The sequence below is a fragment of the Rattus norvegicus genome, chromosome 19 (genome assembly GCF_021556685.1).
Source record: "Rattus norvegicus strain SHRSP/BbbUtx chromosome 19, alternate assembly SHRSP_T2T, whole genome shotgun sequence".
NCBI lineage: Eukaryota > Metazoa > Chordata > Mammalia > Rodentia > Muridae > Rattus > Rattus norvegicus.
In genome coordinates this window covers 58818395-58838971 of record NC_141552.1, presented here as the reverse complement: position 1 = coordinate 58838971, position 20577 = coordinate 58818395, and the positions used below count along the sequence as shown (strand labels likewise).

The following is a 20577-nucleotide window of genomic DNA, read 5'->3' as shown; positions in this document are numbered from 1 at the left end:
CATTAGAGGAAAAGAGATTGCGGCACCTGCTCGCAGTTTCTGGAGCCCCTTCTCTGCAAGGTTGGCTTTTCCCATTGTGGTCCAACTAGCTTTCTTGTGCCTCTTGCCCCTTTCCACACCGGGAAATCGGAGTCTTTGCACTTTCCTTAAACCCAGAAAGAGATCACTTTTCAACTAACCTTTGCCGAAAGGTGGCGCTGTTGAGGTAAAAACCAACTCTCCAACAATAGTTTTTAATCTGAATTCTTTTGCAGTCTTTTCGGCTTTTTTTTTTTTAAGCATACCCTCGTAGACACCCCCCCCAATCGAGTTAAAATAAATACGATCAACACCATATGCATTTCATTATTCGAAGGAATCAATAGTCCCAATTTCCAAGCAGGTGAACCATTCTTCCAAACATAAGGCGGTTTCAGACAACCTTGCTTTCCCCCATTCAGTCTCCGCTCTTCTGACTTGCCTATCGCTTTAAAATCTTAGAAAAAGAGTTGTTAATTTCTTTTCGTTTTTGTTTTTTTTATATGCCCCCCCAAATATTTTTGCATAGCTTTGGAAAAATCAATCTAGATAACTGAACCGGTTATTAGCATTTGCAACGGGAAGGGGGCAATCCTACCCCGCCCCCACTCTGGGTTTCCGGACTTGTCCCAAGGGGGAAAATATGGGTTTAAAATTTAACCCTTGGAAAGGAGCTGGGAGGGCTCTGGGGTATTGCCCCCTCCCTTCACCACCAAGTTCTAAATGCCAAATGATTAAGCGAGGTGGGAGTGCAAAGGGCGCTCCGGACCCTGATAAACAGGGTTCAAATTTCATATGAGGATGGTATGGTCTGGGTGTATGTTGGGGGCATCTCAAGCGGGATTCCGGTTTCACAAGTGGAAAGTGTGGTGGATTGGAAAGGGGAAAGAAGAGAGACACGGAGGGCAGAGAGAGAGAAGGAAGGAGAGAGGAGAAAATGATTTGAATATGATTCTCAGAAGCCAGACTCCAGGCTAGAGTCCTGAGCCTGAAGGCTGAGCCTGAGATAACCAGGCTCAGGCTTAAAGCATCCCAGAATCAACTTGCTGGCACCGTCGCTCTGTCTGTCCCTCCAATGATAGAGGATGCTAGGGGGCAGCTAGTTCCTACACACTTTAGGCCCCCTGGTTTTTTAAGAGTTATACAGGCTTTCTTCCCCGCGCGAAATCCAAAAAAATAACACTGCAGGCGCACCGCTCAGTGAGCCCCGCGCGCATTCTGGGTCCCCGCACCCTTGGCGCCCCCATCTGATCACCTCACTTGCGGAGGGACAAAGAGTTGAGTCAAGTTGGCCCCCGGAGCGTCCGATTCAGGGAAGAAAGGCACTCGGCTCACCCCTCAACGGCCACGAAGGATGCAGAGGGTGAATCAAAGATCGAAAACTGCAAGACGAATGAATACACCTTGTTAGGGTGCGGGACCAGCAGGGGACCAGGGAGTTCTTGGCGGATCGCTCGCTGCAGCGTGAGAGCAGAGGTTCAGTCGGGCAGGCCTCTCTCAAACTCTGAAGAAAGCAAACCTTCCTCCCGGGTCCTACCATCGGATTCCAGCCGCCCTTTTAGTAAACTCTGTCCCTTGGTGCATTAAACTTCGCACGGGGCGGTGGTGGGGGATGTTGCTCCCTGGCTGCGCCCCAGCAGCGGCGCCGCAAGGGTTAAGCCAGCCTGTCCCAGCTGACAGTCAGCTGATTGGGCTGTGATTGACAGCTCCGAAAAGTTTCCTTGTTTCTATACTATTATGCTAATCGCTGCCGCTTTCGCCGCCTCCCATTGGCGGAGAGTGCCAGTCAATTTCCCATTTGAACCTGACGTCACGGGTGCTATAAAACTCAGCAATTGCTTTAAACTCTTCTCGCTGGATCAGAGGCTTTAAAATCTTTTTTCATCTCGGAGCTGTAGCTCGAGCTGCTTGTCCGCTCGGCCTCTCCCCCCACCCTTTTGCTCTCGGCCTTGCCTTGGTCCAGGACTTTGCCATTTTGCTTTAAAGCAAAAAAAGAAAGAAAGAAAGAAAAGAAAAGAAAAACCAAAACCAAAAGAAAAAAAAAAGGGCAAGAAAGAACTAAACTCCCCCCTCCCTTGCCTCCAGCCGGCCTGCACCTCGGTCTTGCACTTTGCACGGAGGGAGAGGGTGAGGAGAGAAAGAGAGAGCGCGCGCGCACGCGAGGGATCCGGAGAGAGAAAAGAAAATAATAATAGTAACCATAAGAGCCAGGCAGAAGAGGAGAGAAGCGTGAAGTGTTAACCACCCCGGTGTGGAGGCCCGCGCCTCCGGGACAGCCACCCGCCGCGCCACACAACCCCGGAGCAGCCGCCGCGCGCGCCCCGCCTGCAGCCCCGACCGGCTTAGGCGAGCCCTCCTTATGCAAAGCGCGCAGCGGAGCGGCGAGCCGGGGACGCCGCGCACCGGGCCGGGCTCCTCCGGCATCCTCTCTGCCGCTGTCATCACCACCGCCACCGCCAGCCGCGGAGGACCTTCCCGAGCCTGAAGCGCCCGGGATCGGAGCTCAGAGAGGCGAGCAGGCGAGGAGGGGGCCCGGGGCGAGCGGGAGAGAGAGAGAGAGAGCAAGAGAGAAAGAGAGAGAGCACATTGGCGTGAGCAGGGGGGAGGGAGGGCGGGCGCGGGGGGCTGCGGGCAGGGCGGGGGGTGTGTGCACGCTCGAGCTTTCGGGCCACAGCCACCGCCGCGCGAGCTAGAAGCGCCCTAGCCCGGCAAGCTGGCTCACCCGCTGGCCACCCAGCACAGCCCGCTGGCCCCTCTCCTGCAGCCCATCTGGCGGAGCGGCGGCGGCGGTGGCGGAGGCAGGAGGATGGCTTCAGAACTGGCAATGAACAATTCCGACCTGCCCACCAGTCCCCTGGCCATGGAATATGTTAATGACTTCGATCTGATGAAGTTTGAAGTGAAAAAGGAACCGGTGGAGACCGACCGCATCATCAGCCAGTGCGGCCGTCTCATCGCCGGGGGCTCGCTGTCCTCCACCCCCATGAGCACGCCCTGCAGCTCGGTGCCCCCGTCCCCCAGCTTCTCGGCGCCCAGCCCGGGCTCGGGCAGCGAACAGAAGGCGCACCTGGAAGACTACTACTGGATGACCGGCTACCCGCAGCAGCTCAACCCGGAGGCGCTGGGCTTCAGCCCGGAGGACGCAGTCGAGGCGCTCATCAGCAATAGCCACCAGCTCCAGGGTGGCTTCGATGGCTATGCGCGGGGAGCGCAGCAGCTGGCCGCGGCAGCGGGGGCCGGCGCCGGCGCCTCCCTGGGCGGCAGCGGCGAGGAGATGGGCCCCGCCGCCGCCGTGGTGTCCGCCGTGATCGCCGCGGCCGCCGCGCAGAGCGGCGGGGCACCTCACTACCATCACCACCACCACCACGCCACGGGGCACCACCACCACCCGACGGCCGGCGCCCCGGGAGCCGCGGGTAGCGCGTCCGCCTCTGCGAGCGGCGCGGGTGGCGCGGGCGGCGGTGGCCCGGCCAGCGCCGGGGGCGGCGGCGGCGGCGGCGGCGGGGGCACGGCGGGGGCGGGGGGCGCCCTGCACCCGCACCATGCCGCGGGAGGCCTGCACTTCGACGACCGCTTCTCGGACGAGCAGTTGGTGACCATGTCGGTGCGTGAGCTGAACCGGCAGCTGCGCGGGGTCAGCAAGGAGGAGGTGATCCGACTGAAGCAGAAGAGGCGGACCCTGAAAAACCGCGGCTATGCCCAGTCCTGCCGCTTCAAGAGGGTGCAGCAGAGACACGTCCTGGAGTCGGAGAAGAACCAGCTGCTGCAGCAGGTCGACCACCTCAAGCAGGAGATCTCCAGGCTGGTGCGCGAAAGGGACGCCTACAAGGAGAAATACGAGAAGTTGGTGAGCAGCGGGTTCCGAGAAAACGGCTCGAGCAGCGACAACCCTTCCTCTCCCGAATTTTTCATGTGAGTGTGACACGCGATCCCAGCTAGCCACCTTGTTAAATGCTCCGTGGGGGTCCGGCTCCTGAGTGGGCTTGCCAGTTTGCAGGGCCACGCTCGCCACCACCTCGCCCCCTCCCCTGGCGAGTTTGCTCCCCTTGGCCCTGCACGCACACACACACACACACACACACACACACACACACACACACACACACACACATACACACACACACACACACAGCAAGCTTGTGGTGGTGGTGGTGGCTCTTTTGAGTTGGGGAGGGAAAGGGTATCTGGCTCATGGATTGCCAACCTGAATTCCCCTGTAACTTGCTAGCTTGGTTGTTTTGGTCTTTTTTATTATTATTATTACTCTTTTTACACCGCCTACCCCACACATACCCTGGACTTGCACAAGGGTCAAAGATCTGAGCAGGATACTTCATGTAGGACATAACTCACCTTTGAACCCGGCCATCAAGCGCCTGTATATTTTTTTTCTTCTTCTTCTTTAGTTCATGAGCTGGTGTTCATTCTCTGTGTGTGTGTTTTTTTATTTTGTTTGGATTTTCTTTTTTCTTCTTTGTTTTTGTTTATTATTACTAATTTTTTTGGAGCTTGCTGTGTTTCCCAGCCTCTGCCCTCCCTCCCTCTGCACCATGTTCTTGAGATAAAAGAAAAAAGAAAAAAAAAAAAGAGCAGGGTTTTTTCTTCTCCTCCTGAGTTCTTCTGATTGAGCTTGCAAAGGAAAAAAATGTGAAATGCTATAGACCTTGCAGCGAGCTGAGTTCCACCGGGTTTTTTTTTTTTTTTTTAGGCATTGTTATGCTAAAACTGAATGAATTAAAGCCTCTCCTGAACCTGCCACAATCAAGGCTGCATCAACCTTCTGGGTGTGACTTGGGAGCTTTGGCCTTATGATGCCAAATCTGAAAGTTTAGCCTGCCATTAAAAACAAACAAAAACACAAAAACAAACTTCCTCTCATCTCATGCATTACGATGCTTGCTACTTTGTCTTAGCGACAACGAACTATTAACAGTTTCAAAGACATTATGGGAAAGAGACATTATATTAATAAAAAAAAAAGCCTGCATGCTGGACATGTATGGTATAATTATTTTTTTCCTTTTCTGTCCCCTTTTGGCTTGGAAATGGACTTTTGAAGACTTAGCGCATGACATCCATACTTTTGATTTACAGCCTCATGACTTTTTTGAGTTCAGAACAACAGAAAAAGTACTACCCCAGAGCCTTCTTCCCTTGAAAGTTTGCTTCCACTCCTGACTGCTCTGAGTTACTATGAACTTCAGCCTCCCTTTGTAAATGCACTGAAGGCATTCCTTGTCAAAGATAGCAGAATGGGCTATAACTTTATATGGCAAATATTACAGAGCATAAATTAAGTGTTTTCTTTTTAGAAACAATTATGCCTGCTTTGGGGCACTTTAAATTACGCTGTTGCCAAAAGCAGTCTAAATTTTCTTCGAAAAGAAAGAAAGAAAGAAATCTGCCCCAATTATTTTTTGGTTCTGTTTTATTTTATTATTATTTTTTTTTTTTTTGGCTTTTGGTCATTGTCAAATGTGGAATGCTATGGGTTTCTAGCATATAATTTAATTCTAGTTTTTATAATCTGTTAGCCCAGTTAAAATGTATGCTACAGGTAAAGGAATGTTATAGATAAAATTTGAAAGAGTTAGGTTTGTGTAGCTGTAGATTTTTTTTAAAGACCGATGCACTAAATCGTTTACTGTTGTGATGTTAAGGGGGGTAGAGTTTGCAAGGGGACTGTTTTAAAAGTAGCTTCTGAAGCATGTGCTTGCAACTTAAATATAAGTTGGGTATGTGTAGTTCTTGCTATACCGTGGACTGTATTGAAAACCAAAGTATTAAAAGGGGGAAACGCCCCTGCTTATATCTGTAGGGGTATTTTACATTCAAACTGTATGTTTTTTTTCCAAAATTTAAGTATTTGGGACTGAATTGCACTAAGATATAACCTGCAAGCATATAATACAAAAAAAAAAAATCGCAAAACTGTTTAGAACGCTAATAAAATTTATGCAGTTATAAAATGGCATTACTGCACAGTTTTAAGGTGATGCAGATTTTTTACAGTTGTATTGTGGTGCAGAACTGGATTTTCTGTAACTTAAAAAAAATCCACAGTTTTAAAGGCAATAACCAGTAAATGTTATTTTCAGGGACTGACATCCTGTCTTAAAAAAAAAAAAAAAGAAAGAAAGAAAGAAAGAAAAGTAAATCTTACCACAATAAATATAAAAAATCTTGTCAGTTACTTTTCTTTTACATATTTTGCTGTGCAAAATTGTTTTATAACTTGAGTTACTAACTAACCACGCGTGACGTTCTACATGCTTCTCTTTCATTTTCAATTTCTGGTTATATCAAGAGAAAGAATAATCTACAATAATAAACTGCATTTTTTTTGATTCTGTTCCGTTTCTTAGTGTATAGATTAACTGGGTCCCATGTCTTGGAGCTTGGATATGAAATACAAAATGCATTCTCTTTGATTTCTAAACAGGGGAGTCGGAGGCAGGAATTGCTGGCAAAATTCTAGGCTCTTCTGAGAGTTGAGGAGCTTGACATCATGTAGTCATTATGTATTTAATATAAATACAAATTATGATGTCTCACTTTTTCTCCCCACAGACTTTAGTTCCCCAATAAGCTGAGCCAGTAAAAAAGTGAGAAAGAGGAACAATGAGATAGACAGACAGACAGACACAGACAGACACACATGTACACACATACACACGGGGAATAGATCTGAGCTTTCTGAACGGGACTCTAAGCTTCTAACTAAGGGGTATGACTGAGGGTTGGGGACCAGCAAGTCTGATTCAACAGAGGTTCATGGGAACATATGCATTTAATGGTAAAGATAAATAATTCTTGCCGTTTGGTCAAAAGTGATTATTTTTTCTTCTTCCCTTACATGTTGTGATTTTCTTGTTGGCACAGCCCTGACAAGACTAAACATAAACACTTTGCACAAATCAAAGTTGTTTGATTTTGCTTTTTAAAAAAAAATTTTTTTAACTTTGCAAGTCATTTGTCTTAAATGGGGGAAATAAAATCTACTGCTTGCACACAGACTTTCTAATTCATACCAGGTTCGATCTCTGTTATCTAACTAGCTTTCGAATATTCAAAGCATATAAGCTAGGAATAATTACATATTACATGAGTCCCCATAATATAAATATAAACATATGGAGAAAATAGTGCTTGCATGGGGTGAAGACTGTGCTCTGGTATATTGCTGTTTGCCCCCAAAGCAGGTTATGAATGGGGTCTAATTGAATGATCAGTTGGAAAAAAAAACTCAATTACCTTCAGTTGAATTCCTAAATCCTGACCCATTTAAGACTGACACGAATTCCTGCAACCATGTTACAAATACAGGGCATTTTCTCCTTTGGTAGGCCTCCCTGGGAGTTAATCCCATAGAAGACAAAGCCAACACTGTTTTGAAAATATTGCTAAGCACAAATGACTTTTGTCTTATTTTGCTTTCAATTCTTTTTCTTAAAAAAACAAAAACAAAAACAAAAAAACAAGATAGTATTGCAACCCACAGTGCAGGCCTGATTTCTAAGGAGACAGGTAGTCCTTCAAGCTGGTGAATTCTGGCCGCTTTCTCGTGGACCTTGACTCTTTTGCACAGAACACAAGACACTGTTTACACTTCCGATGTTGGCTTCACTTGGTGAGCTGGAATGTGAGTCCCCAAAACACTTAGCTTTGCTTGACAGAAATCTTAATTGCAAAACTTCTTTCCTATGCTGTAAGGTAGCTGTCCTCAGCTTTGGAGATTTTCATCCTCTAATTATAGCCTAGAAAATGGATACACATCACCAGTCTGGAGAGGAGGAAATGGGTATACCATTTGGACCCAAAGCTCGGCCCCGGAAGGAAGAGTTTAGGCAAATACATTCTTAGACTCAGTAACATTTGTAACACAAATACAGTTGTTTATCAAAGAGTAGGACATGGGTTGGGGCAGGGGAGATGCAATTATATAATAATTAAATTGTCTTAATAGAGTTCTATAAAGCAGTTCAATATTAGAAGCCAGTTTGGGCCCCAGACAAGAAAATAAGATAGTGCCATCAGAATAAAAAGGAGGTGGAGTGACTGGCTGGAAGGAAAAGTTAGCCTCTGCTGAAAAGCACTTTCAGACGTGACGAGACTTCAGAAGACAATACTAAACAGGACTAAACACAAAAAGACATATCTTGTCCAAATGTCCATTATTACGAATGTAGATTCCTAAGTTTAGAAAACAAAGGAAGGAAAGAAAGAAATCGAATAAGAGAGTCCTGCTCTCCCCTGTCCCCTGCATTTGTCTAAATAGTGTTAAAATTCCTTTCATTCCAATAATAGAACAGCCCACTGGCAAGCTAGAGTCATCAGTGGGATAAGTCACATTTGAGAAGCCCAGCCGAATGTGCCCCGAGTGTTCTTAAAATATGGGCTGCGCAGAAGATGAATGCAAGCTGTCTCTTAAGAAAGGTTGTTTGCGATTCTGGAGGATGACTTCCGTTTCGTGTCCTTTCTAGAGAAAAAAAAACGTTGGAGAAGAAGGCTAACGAATATGTAGCCACCATAGTAAACAGTTAAGTAACTCCACTTCTTGTCTGAAGGACTCACAGACTCATAGAAAAGGACCTGTGCACACTTTAGTCACGTATTGGGCACACAACCAAACAGGTGTGATAGCTTTCAAGCTATAACAACAGTTTCTAGAACTCTACTGGAATTAGAACCTCCGAGTGTGCACACACGCGCTTGTGTACTTGTGTAGGTACGTGTTAGGCAAACATATCTATAAAGAAAACTTTCCCAAAAGCAAACAGCTAGCATTTTTAAAAGCAAATTCAGGCATGCGCATTCTTGACAGATTATCGTCATTTTTCACTGTCTTCCTGGCAGAGAACTGAACGAAGAAAAAGGAAAAAAAAATTTTTAATTTAAAAACATAAAAAGTAAGAATTTGACTTCTCGCCTGGAACCCACGTTAGGGGCAACAGCATTCTGTGAATGGGACACCTTGGATTTTCAGGGTCCTGGTGACACTCGTATTGGCTGGTGTCAAACGTGCCATTTGTCAGACATAGCTGTAAATGAAACCAATGTGTGGTAAAATACAGTTAGTTAGTTACACACACACCTTCCGGGTGTTTCTCCTACACACCCCCCACATACAGTGTTTTGTTCTCAAAGACCCTCACAAAAATCACTTCCTTTTAATTTCCTGGCTTATCTATTTACCCTTTTTAAAGAAATATTTTTCGAAAAATATCCAATATATTAACATATTGACATCAAATAGGTCAGACCTCTCCCTGGCTGATAAATCTACTGTGTAGACATTTACAGCTTCGAGCCTGAACCACTGAGACCCTTTTCCACACAGACACTACAATGGGAGATGCTGCTTTTGCTGAATGTGTCTGATGCTCACACCCATTCTTTCCTCCCCTTTACCTTTTACCCTAGTCCTTTTTATGTGGTAACATCACTTCTAGAGCTTGGGGCTTTTAAATAGGACTTCCTCTGGCCAAACCACCAATGTGACTGTTAAAAGCACTCGGAGGGAAGAATGGTGGTCACCTTCACACAGCTTGGCTCTTTAGCCTGGCTCCCTGCATTTCCTTGTCTAAGTCACAGAAGTTGCTTAACGACACATCCCAAAGCTTAGGAGCCCAGACAGAGCATCCGAGGACTTTGTTGTCTTACCCTGTTCTGACTGAGGGAAACGTACCCACTTGCTTACACGTTCTCAGCTTGATAAAATACTCCTGATATATATCGGACCGATTGATATTTTTAAAAAGTCCGATTGTGACTCTGGCATCGTTTGCTTGTCTGCTTGCTTGTTTGTTTTTTTATCATGAGTGACAGAATTCAGACATCTGATCACTGCATCCAAAACTCTCACACTGCCGCTCTGAGGCCTTAAGGCTCCTCCACACTGTCCATGAGCGAGCCGTCGGAAGTCAGCTCCCTTCGCAGCCCACGTCGGAGGACTGATTTGCAGGACTTCCCTCTGTGTTTGACTTATATTTGATTAGAAAAACAATAATTTACACCCTTTGTCAGAACAGGCTCTATCAGTTATGTTGTTTGAGGGGCTTAGGGAAGTTTTCTCTGCAGTCGAAGGCTGTGGTGTCTACCACTTCAATTCATTCCTCAAGGTACTATATGAATTATAAATTTCAAAACTCTGAAATTTATTTGTATTCTTAGCTCATCTTCAAGCTCAGAGATGTCCCAAGTCCAGGGTAGAGCAGCCATAGGGGACAGGGACAGAGTCCAGGGTCCTGTTATCGAAACCAGGATTTGTTTTTGAATTTGCCTAAAACAGGAAAAGCCTTATTCCATCTTCTCAAGAAATAGCCTTTATCACTTTTAATACAAATCTTTAAAATGCCAACGTGAAAGGCCCCAGAAATGGGGAAGTCTCTCCAGCCATTTCTCCATCCACACCCCTGAACAAATTGGTCTCTCTCTCTCTCTCTCTCTCTCTCTCTCTCTCTCTCTCTCTCTCTCTCTCTCTCTCTCTCTCTGGCATTTTAACTCTAGCCAGAAGTTGGGGACGTGGTGAGGGAACCTTAGCTGTTAGAGCTGGTTCTTGGTTGCTGGGGACATAAAGCAACACAGTCTTGAGACGAACTGGGGTCCCTGTTGCTCTCTAGAGGGGAGTGACAGGAAGAAGAAAGCAGGATTAGACTGCTCAAAAGCCAGGTCCCTACAGCTGCTGTAGAAAGTGAGAAAGAGGGAGACTCTGAAGGCACGGATCCCGGGAATAAATAGTTTGAGAAGCTTTCACCTGCTCAGCGGCCAAAATCAGTGCCAGTGTGCATGGAAGGCAGGACTCCGTCCCGCTCTGCTTCTCTAGCTAACAGTGTGTGCACACACGGGTGTTTTGGTTGGTCTCTTTGTTTTTGTTTTGTTTTTTAAATAGGGATCCAAAGGGAAAGAGAGGAAGTCATTAGTGTCTTAGTCTCGATTGGACAGAGCATTTATGAACGTATTTAGTTGTTTATTTGAAAGTGCTAACGTTTCGAACCAGCCAGACACGCTATCACAGCATTTGTACAGACACTGCACGAGGTTTTAGGACACCGTTACAGCTTTCGATCAGTTAAATTTGAGAGCCCGTGTGTGTGTGTGTGTGTGTGTGTGTGTCTGTGTGTGTCTGTGTGTGTGTGTGTCTGTGTGTGTCTGTGTGTGTGTGTGTGTGTGAGAGAGAGAGAGAGAGAGAGAGAGAGAATAAGAGACTGAGAGAAAGGTCTGCCCAACAGAACAAGATTTCTGAGACAGAAAGCTCGCAGAAATCAGATGTTTATATGAGCATACATGAGTTGGACAGGTTTAAGAAACTCCCCAAACACATTTTCCAGAGGGAGTCTGTGAGAGGAATGTGGAGGTTCCTCCCTGAAATCAGAGGGGGCATCTGCTGAGCGCCTCCTCCTGCATCCAGCACAACTCAATTTCGTTTTTTTTTTTTTCTTCTTCTCCCGTTTGGTTAAATCACAAATGCCCCCCTAGTAGACTTTAGATTACAACATAACATCCCTCCCCTCTGCACAAATCCATCTTGAATTTTTAGTAGCACATGAGAAAGGGACATTAATTCAGGAAAGGGGACTGGGGTGGGGTGCTTCCCTGCTTTGGACCGAAAAGAGCAGGAGGGAAGGAAATAGTTCTCAGAGTACAGCTCTCACCCACCCTCGCTCCAGGCCAGGCCTGGCTGATTCTGTCCCTAGATTTCCCGTTGGAATCCATGCTGACTCCCAGGCTTGCCTGCCTCCAAACTGAGTTCTCTGAAGGTATTTCCTCCTCGTAGTTGGTCTAGGGAAGCTACTATACCTTGCAGAACTAGGCTGGGAAGAAGGGAAGAATAAACTGTTCTGGTCAGCTGTCAAGAACCGTTGTGCCCTGTGAGTCAGGACAAGGGTTCGCATGCCCTTTTTGCAACCAGTGCAGGTTCTGTGTGACAGCATCTACTTGTGGAAACCTTGAGAAGTGGTGCAGACCTCCCTCCCGTGGGAACTTTAGCAGAAGAACCATGAACCCCCTGATGGCCACAAGACAATGGGACATTTTAATCAAGGCTTAAAATGCAAAGGGAAGGAAGAGACATTGGCCCTGGGGAAGGAATTACTGACAAAGGCCAACCTTGACCTGTGACCTCCAATTGCCTAGGGTCATCTCAGATCCTCCTTAGGGACCCTCCCAAGAAGTATCTGTTTGTAGGGAGTACTGATAAGGGCCAGGCAGATCCCTTAGCCCCTCCCCCTTCCCCAGATTGCTAAAAGCTTCGAGGCCCTTAGCACCAAGGTTTGGGCCCCTTACCACCTGACTCATGTCCCAGCCAGTGTTTGCCTCTTAATTGTAGGCATCCTCCCCTGTCATGTCAGTCACACAAGGCCATGAGAGAGAGAGAGAGAGAGAAAGAGAGAGAGAGAGAAAGAGAGTCTCCCACACCACAAGGGGCTCCCACACCACAGGGGACTGGGGTTGGGGGGTGTGGATTTTTCAGCCAGGAAGCATTAACTTCACCACAAGCCATCCTGGGTGAAGTGCTCATGCAGACAAAGGCAGAGAGTGAAGGAGTCCAGTTGTCGGTAGAGAACTGAACCCAGAGGTGCTTGGTTGCCCCAAGTATAAAGTTCTCTGTAGCTTGGAGTGAACAGAGAAGCAGGCAGGGGAGAGACTGAGAGTGACCCCTTTCCCAGGGTCCACACACTCCTCAGCCTACCACAGAGAACATCCCTCAGCCTCTGCCCAGGGATACAGCCATAGCTAGGCTCACTTCCTAGCCTTCAGCTCCCCCTCCCCTTGACTGACAGCAGGTTGAAATCTGCTGGAACTACAGGACTGTCCTGGAATCCAGAATGGCTGCCTGTGGCTGGTGATTTCCTCAGGCCACCACACAGTCCCTTGCTGCCTTGCCTGTAGCCACAGGCCTACATGAAGCTGGTGTGTGTTTAGGGACCAGGCACCAGCATCACCTCTGAGATACTCAGAAGGCAGCTGCTGCTACAGAGTCAGTGGTAGCCACAGCCACCTTGTCCCTGGGACCCCTGCTAGGCCCAATGCCAGCATTCCTGCAGAGAGCTCTAATGTGCTTTGGGGGTCCGGTTAAAGTTGTCTGAGAAGATGACTCTGCGGGGATCAGGCCTTCTAGGCTGCCACAACTACCGGTGGACTGGCACTGCTGGACCTGGCAGGGAAAGGCAAGGTACCAGAGCCTTTTCATTTTACTTCAGGACTCCACTCTATCTCCCAGCTCCCTGAAACTTTCTGTACACAACCTGAGCTTCTCTGGAGCTCCAGAGCATCTGTGTCTCTTACTCTATTGACTTTGTCGATTTTTTTTTCTTTTTTCTACTTGGATTAGACAGAAAAAGAAGGAGAAAGGGACTCCAGATAGTCTGTTTAAAAATCTTTTAAAGTCTCTCCTTAGGCTTCGACTTCTCTTGGTCTCTAGCTGGGTGCCCCCTTACAGAACACAGCCTCCTGAATGTGTTCTCCGGCAGATGCTTTTGCATTTCTGGATTTAACACGGGGCCAGGCAAACAGCAAAGCACCTGGAAACTGCCTCCATAGGACAGAGTTTGTAAAGAAACATTTGGGAATGGTTTCAGCTCAGGTAGCCTCTTTTCTGATAGGTTCTGCCCTTCGGGATCCGTGAAGCTAGGCAACCCCCTCGTCTCCCTGAATAGATATTCTATATTTTAGCTCTCTGGCTTTCAGAGGAGGGATTAGCTGTGAAGGTGAATATTTTGAAACCAAAACAATAATTATGCATCACAAGCACTCTTAATACCCTTAGATTATTTTAAAAATCCTTTTTGACAGGGAAGAAAAATCGAAAGAAAGAGGAAAAAAAGGCCCCGTGGTAACTATGTCATACCAAATGGTTACCGGGTGGTAACCGTACCTTACCAAATCTGTTTTAAAACTCGTATTTGTGTCAGTCTGTTTTGAAGACAATGAACTGCAAATGTCCTGGCCTCTGCCACTTCCCTGTGTGTTTGGCCCCTTTAGAGGAACCCGTGGAAGTGCAGGAAACCGTTTAAAGATGTCTGCCGTTCCTACTCTATGGAATCAACATGGTCACAGGGCAGAGCTCATCCTTCTGTTTGGCCCTGCATGAGCAGAACTGGGCAGGCTTCAGCTTGTCTTAGAAAAATCCTCACCTCTGAAAGACAAATGACACCCTTCCCCACGCCTGGCTAGGGCCATTGTGAGACACCACTGACAACCTGTGACATGTTGTCAAGGTACACTTCCCACCCTCTGACCACTCACTGTGGTGTGAAGAACGCATCGGGCCCTTTTGGAATATTAACTTGAATATTCGTGTTCCCTCTCATGCTATTAAAACAACAACCACCACCTCTGGGTAAGGTAAGAGGTTGTATGTTATCAGCCATCTGGCCAAGGTCACGGGCCAGCTCAAAACTGTCCTCTCGCGCTTTTATTGGAGACTCCCTGGCCCTCACTCCTCCCCAGTGACTGGTTTAGGCAAAAGCAGCCCAAAACAAAACAAAGTAAAACAAAACAAAACAACAAACACACTGGCTTTTGTACTTAGTTCAAGTGTGCAAACATCAGAGCCCTCCTCTTACCAGCTTTGGAAAGAAAGCGCCTGGATGATCCAATAGGTTCCCCCAGGTAGCCGGAGCATAGAGGTCATCTTGAGGAAAATGACACCAACCATCTAAAAAGGACAGATTCTTTATGAGATGTCAGGCAAGGTGCCAAATATTGCATTTAATGAAGCTGATGCTTTTCCTCCCAAAATAACAGATACTATCAATTGACAGGGCCAGGAAGGACAGTGGGTGGCGGTCGCAGTTGGGGGTGCGGGGAGTGCTTTTGCAAAGCCCACATCAAATTACTGCTTTGCAATATTTTTCTAAAATTGTAAACTGCCCTGCAAGTATCTGAGCTCATGTAAATCCTCCTTTTCAAATCTTAACATGTTTGTTATATCCCCAAAGGGTTGACGCCAATGTTCCTTCTGTGGTCTCCTCAGCTTCAACCTCCTTCCATTCACTTGCATTTCCATAAGAATCTATTGTTCCTAAAGAGTGTGTGTGTGTGTGTGTGTGTGTGTGTGTGTGTGTGTGTGTGTGTATAAATTGGAGGAGAAAGCTGTCCTAAATGGGAAATTTTAATTTTTATTATTTTCTTTTGTTTTGAGATTAACTATCTGAACTTCCAGTAAGGAACAGTTTATCTTAATGGCCCACTTCCAGGTTTTGTGACAATTTTAGTGTGTTTCTTGTTTCTTTGTTTTCACCCCCCTCTTCCTTGTAAAACACACACATACATATATATTTGGGAGGATATATATATATATATCCTAAATACACACTAGACAAGTGTGATATATATACACACTAGACAAGTGTATCTGAAGGTTTTTGACGCATCACATTGGAAAATACGAATGAAAACACATCATCGGCTTCTGATGGTGTTGGCAGGTACAAGGAGCAGGATTCGGCTTCTCCAAGCACAGTCTTACACTTCAGAGAAAACATGTCTGAAAGAATCAGAGTTAGGAAGCCCAGTGACAATTTAAGTGAAGAGTATGTGTCCGGCTATAGCAACCTATGGGGTTGAGCACTAAGCTGGCATTTTGTCTATTTCTCCCGGCCAATTATAAAGCAGTCCAAATAGAAGTGTGGCAAGATTAGGGGAAAATAATGAAATATTCCTGTTTCAGGGTAGTGGGGAGGGAGGCGGGGACACAGAACGACTCACTAGTCTGTTGCAGTTACCGTACACGAATTTCCCCCCAAACCAAGTTGAATCTTTTAAATTAGATTTTAAATATATTTTGACAACCTGGACCGGTACAATGTGACTCTTCGTGGGAGGAAATGACAGGTCTGTTTTGTTATTAAGCTGCTATCTGGAAAATATTAGGCTGTGCACAGCAAATGAACAGTTTTGTCACCCGCATTAGTAAAGCTAATAGCAATAGCATGTTTTTATTTTTTTTTAACCATAGAAAGGTTTAATATTGAACCATTGTGCTTAGTCAGTGTAAAACAAAATTCCTCCCCCGTTCTTTTTATTTAAGTATTTTTTTTGTAGGTAACCTCATTTGCATTTCAACATTCTGAGTACCACAGGCTACTTAATTTAAACAGAAGAAAATATTAATAAACAAAGGGATGACATTGACATGTTAGTATTTGTTAAGAGAACATTTGGAGTGATTGTCAGGAGCGCTAGCAAAACAAACCACAGAGATGGGGGTGAGGGCAGAGTCTGGACTAGCAGACGCCCAGTAAGTGCCTGCAGATCTGGACCAACGGGTCCTCGGAGGAATTAGCAATGGCAGACACAGAGCCCGTCAGAAATTGTTCATATCCCCTTTCTATGAACCCAGGACCACTTGGTTCCCTGTGAATTAAGAACAGTTCCAAAGCTGATACAGATTGCCAGGCCAGTGGCATCCCCCTTCAGACCCATAATCAAGAGGAGGTTTCCATATTCTGACTTGGTAGGGTTGAGACCACCATGCAAGATCAACTACACTGAGTTGTTCTTCTTTTAGTTCAGTTTGTCTGGGTCCTTGCCGTAGATCGTTAAGCTACCATGCACATGCTGTCCTTCGAAGGCTCTTCCTGGAAATTAATCACCTTTTGTGTTTATTTTAATATATTTACCGAATCAGGTACCCAAGGGACTCTTCTACATCTGTGATGTGAGAAAAGCAGTTGCCCGAAGCTGAACAGGTAACGCCTGGACCTTCGATATGCATGTGCTTGTTTGAATGGATTTGCCATGCGAGGGAGGGGATGCAGGCAAGCCAGCAAGCTCCTCGGACACGAGAAGTTCCCGTGGTCGGTCATTTTAGCATCAGTATCTCACGGGCAACTCGAAGCGTGATACCCGCTGTGGCAGGAACGGCTCAAGCTGTCTGGGTGAGGGCCCGCATGCGCTGCTGTTCTGTACCGATCCCTTCCTGTTATTACCTGTCTCGTACAGAACAACCACTCCAGTCTGAGCAGATCTCAACCCTTCATCCTGGTGCTACAGACCTCCCCCCACTCTGGAGAAGGTGGTCCTTCTCTCCCTGAATGCCGGATCCTTGGATGAATTTGAGCAAAACTGGCATCCATTGTCTTGATCCGTTCTACCTGGCTTGGTGAACATTCCAAACTTAACAATGGTTTATAATGTTTGTACTCGCACCTGGAGATGTTTAGCATAATTCCGACGCGCAGAACATTGTCCTTCTGAATCCATAGGCTGCACTCGAGCTAGCGGACTTTCCACATCAACCGGAGGCAGAAGGGGAGGGGAAGGAGACACGTGGAAGGCCATGGTCTGATTTTTCCGTCTACTAGGAAAAGGAAACGGAGCTGTTTAAATGTGTTCTCAACTCCAAGTATCCCAGTGCGAGTTTAATTATGAACCCTCTCCGTGTGGAGAGCCAGCACCACACTCTCACACCCACAATGACATACGGTCATGGCTTTACCAGTTCTTTTCACCTCTCAATAGCTGGCAAAACAACTTATAATTCTCTTTCCCCCCCCTTCATTAAAAAGTTTGCTTGCTGAAATTTGCATGAAATATTCTTATTTTAATTTTTTCCCCTCTCTGAGAGAGAGTAAAAGTCACACCGTCAAACTGTGGTCCTTTGCAAAGAAGGCTCTTGAGGTATGCAGAGAATGAGAGCATTGGGTTAAAGCAACACAACGACAGCATCGGCAGCAACCAAAGCACACATTCCCTCCTCTATTCACCAATAATGTCTGATTATTTACATCTCTTTGCTGTATTAAGGAGAGTCTCATTTTTAATAACTACTCTGTAACTATGCAATATGGTTTCTCTGCAAACCTTATAAAAATTAAGTTTTTTTTTCAAAACAAAACAGGAAATTTCTGTCTCTAGATTTGATCTCAGTATATTCTTTGGTTTGATATGCATGTCTGTATGTGCATGCAGCTGCAACACTTAGTCCTTACTTGTGCGGGTCTTTATAATTCTCATTTGCAAGCCACCTGTTCGATACAATGATCTAGACCGACTGGCAGGTTTTGTGACATTGAAACCATCCATTTTGAGCAATAAGTTAATGAACATTAAAAGCAAGGTTTGCACTGGTTCCTGACCCAACTGGTAATATTTCATCTAAGGTTACCGGTGGGAGAGAAATCAAATTTCATCTGTGAACGTGATTGACAGGCAAGAGCAAAGGGAGAGAAAGACATTTGGCCTGGAAGGGAATTTGGGGAGGAGGACAATGCTTCCAAGTTCCTTATGGCATTAGGTATCAGAGGACAATGTCTGGAAAGCTCACTGCCGGGTGCTTTGGGGAGAGTCGGTTTTTAGAAAGTCACTTTGGATATGAGATTTCACTCTGACAAGTGCAGTTATGGTGGACCAGTAGGCTCTCTGCCTCTCGCTAATTTCAATCAGGTATTGCTTAGTGGTTTGTGTCTGCTAAGGTGAGTTTTGGAAATGGAACCACAAGATTTGGAGGGAGCTACTTAGTTGTCTTTTATTTACTGTCAGAAATGTAGTCTGGATTATACAATGGTTTATGGTCATGTCACAAATTATTCATCTAAGGGCTGGAGAGATGGCTCAGCTCTTAGGAGCTCATATTGCTCTCTGTTTAGATCTTAGCACCCACTTGGTGCCTCTCAACCACCTATAACTCTAACTCCAAGGATCTGACACCTTCTACTGCCTGCAAGGACATCTAACAGATATAGACAGACAGACAGGCAGACAACACACACACACTTTAAAATTTTCACCTAGTTGATATTACAGAAAGATTAAATTCTCTACTTCAGTAGCATCCCTTGACTTTGACGAACATCCTCTATTATATGTCATAGACCCAGATCTGCTAATCAATCAAAACACCTTTAGGCCTTCCTTCTCAAGAAAGTTTTAGCACTCAAGTACAACACCTAGACATGACTTGTCTGTCTTTCTGTCCAGTCTTGCTTCTTGATTGACTTGTCCTACAGCTTCACTGGCTAAGGTGTGACTGTTGCCGTGGAAACACGTGATGCTCTTGCCTGACCCTCTGGCTCAGTGTGGCTTTTGAACTAGCCTTTGAAGCCCTCTCTGGACTTGCAGTGTACTAAGGTGTGGATGGCTTTAACTACCTGTGATTTGCATCAGATTAGAAAGTAAGCCTTCCTGCTCCTGTGTCTTAAGTTCCTGACACAGGACTTGGAGGTGTCGAGGAGTCCCAGCCAGCTTATGTGTCTGTTCCAACCATTTCAGATGTTCCTGGTATTGCCTTAGACCCACCTGGATGCAACTGAGTCTTGCAGCGCTGTCTTGGGGCATGGCAGGCAAGACAGGTGCATAAGGGAGAGGCTGGTGGGGACTATCCTGTCATCTACAAGAGATAAAACGTACAGGCATAATTTTCTCTAGTCTTCCCTGTACCCATGGAATGACTTCAGAAAGCTACTAAATATTAGGAAGGCTACCCACCACCACCACCCATTTTACAAACAGAGTAACATGAAACCACAAGACAGAAACAAAGTCTTCAAAGCCTTGTCCCTGCCTACCTGTCTCTAGCTAGGTATTGCTTATAAGCCTCTGAGGAAATATAATGTAAATGTAAGTTCATAGTTCTCATTGGATGTGTGTGCTTCAGCCATGTCCCTCACAGAATCTATGAGAATATTTGATCAGCATTGATAAATCTGAACCTACATTCCCACAAAGGAAACATCCCACCCCGACACTGTAAATGCTGATTGGCACCTCTGGAAAGACCAAATGTTTGGTCTTGACCCTGTCCTCCAATAAAAGCTGATTGGAGCATCTAGACAGTAAGTCTTTAGAATAAGTCCTGAGAGGAAGAAGGCATTCTCTCTCACTTGAGCATTTGCGGTGGGGACCAATCTGGTAAAAGTCTCCTTGAGTGTATTTCACGCTTATTGGATTTTTATATCTTTTGGCTCCGAGACAATTAGGGAAAAGGATTTTTGCTTAAAGTGTTTCCTGATCCCGACTCACCCTAATTGTTTTCTGCCGCTGCTCTTTGTTGATTTAGATTAGGCTCTTCCCAACCAGCGAGCTGATTCAATCAACTGCTCTAACTAAAAGCTAGCCTAACCCTACTGTGTGAAGGTGCAGTTTTCCCTCAACCCTGACGTACTATTGAAGTGGCAAACTTAAAGAAAGAATCATTCTCCCTATAGGTGAGGAGCGTGGGAAGAGGAATTTTCGAAAATCCTGTGGCACTCAGTGACTTAAAACAAAAAAACAATCCTTTTTTAAGGGCTCATGTTATAAAGGCACGTGTGTGTTCAGTCACCTGTCGAGAGCTCAGACCTACAGCTGGGCTCCCACACTGACATTTAAGCATTTTCTCCTCTCACTGGCAGACCCTGTCATTTCCTCCCTCTGAAAAGGATCGTCAAGCTTTGGGTCTGCGTTTCTTTTTCTCTTCCTGGTGCACTTAATGGACTTACCAGTAACACGTGGGCTAAGCACTAGGGTTGAGGAGTTCTGCTTGTTTGTATTTATTTTCCACTTTACCTATTTGGAAAACATCGGGACAAAAGGAAAGCCAGTCGAGTTATTGTGTCCCCTTCCCGGCACCTACTG

The 20577-nt window shown here is 46.0% G+C and overlaps 1 protein-coding gene across 6 annotated transcripts in view; it reads left to right on the top strand.

Moving 5' to 3' along the window:
* Positions 1–1867: 1867 nt before the first annotated feature.
* Positions 1868–20577, top strand: part of Maf (MAF bZIP transcription factor) — a 355732-nt gene continuing 337022 nt past the window's right edge. Inside the window, exons 1-3 of one of the 6 annotated variants that reach the window (XM_087595093.1) lie at positions 1868–3930; positions 16652–16712; positions 16966–18098. In XM_087595093.1, the coding sequence (XP_087451219.1) occupies positions 2825–3930; positions 16652–16685 (1140 nt within the window). In that variant the 5' untranslated portion in view covers positions 1868–2824 and the 3' untranslated portion in view covers positions 16686–16712; positions 16966–18098. 6 annotated transcript variants of the gene reach the window in all.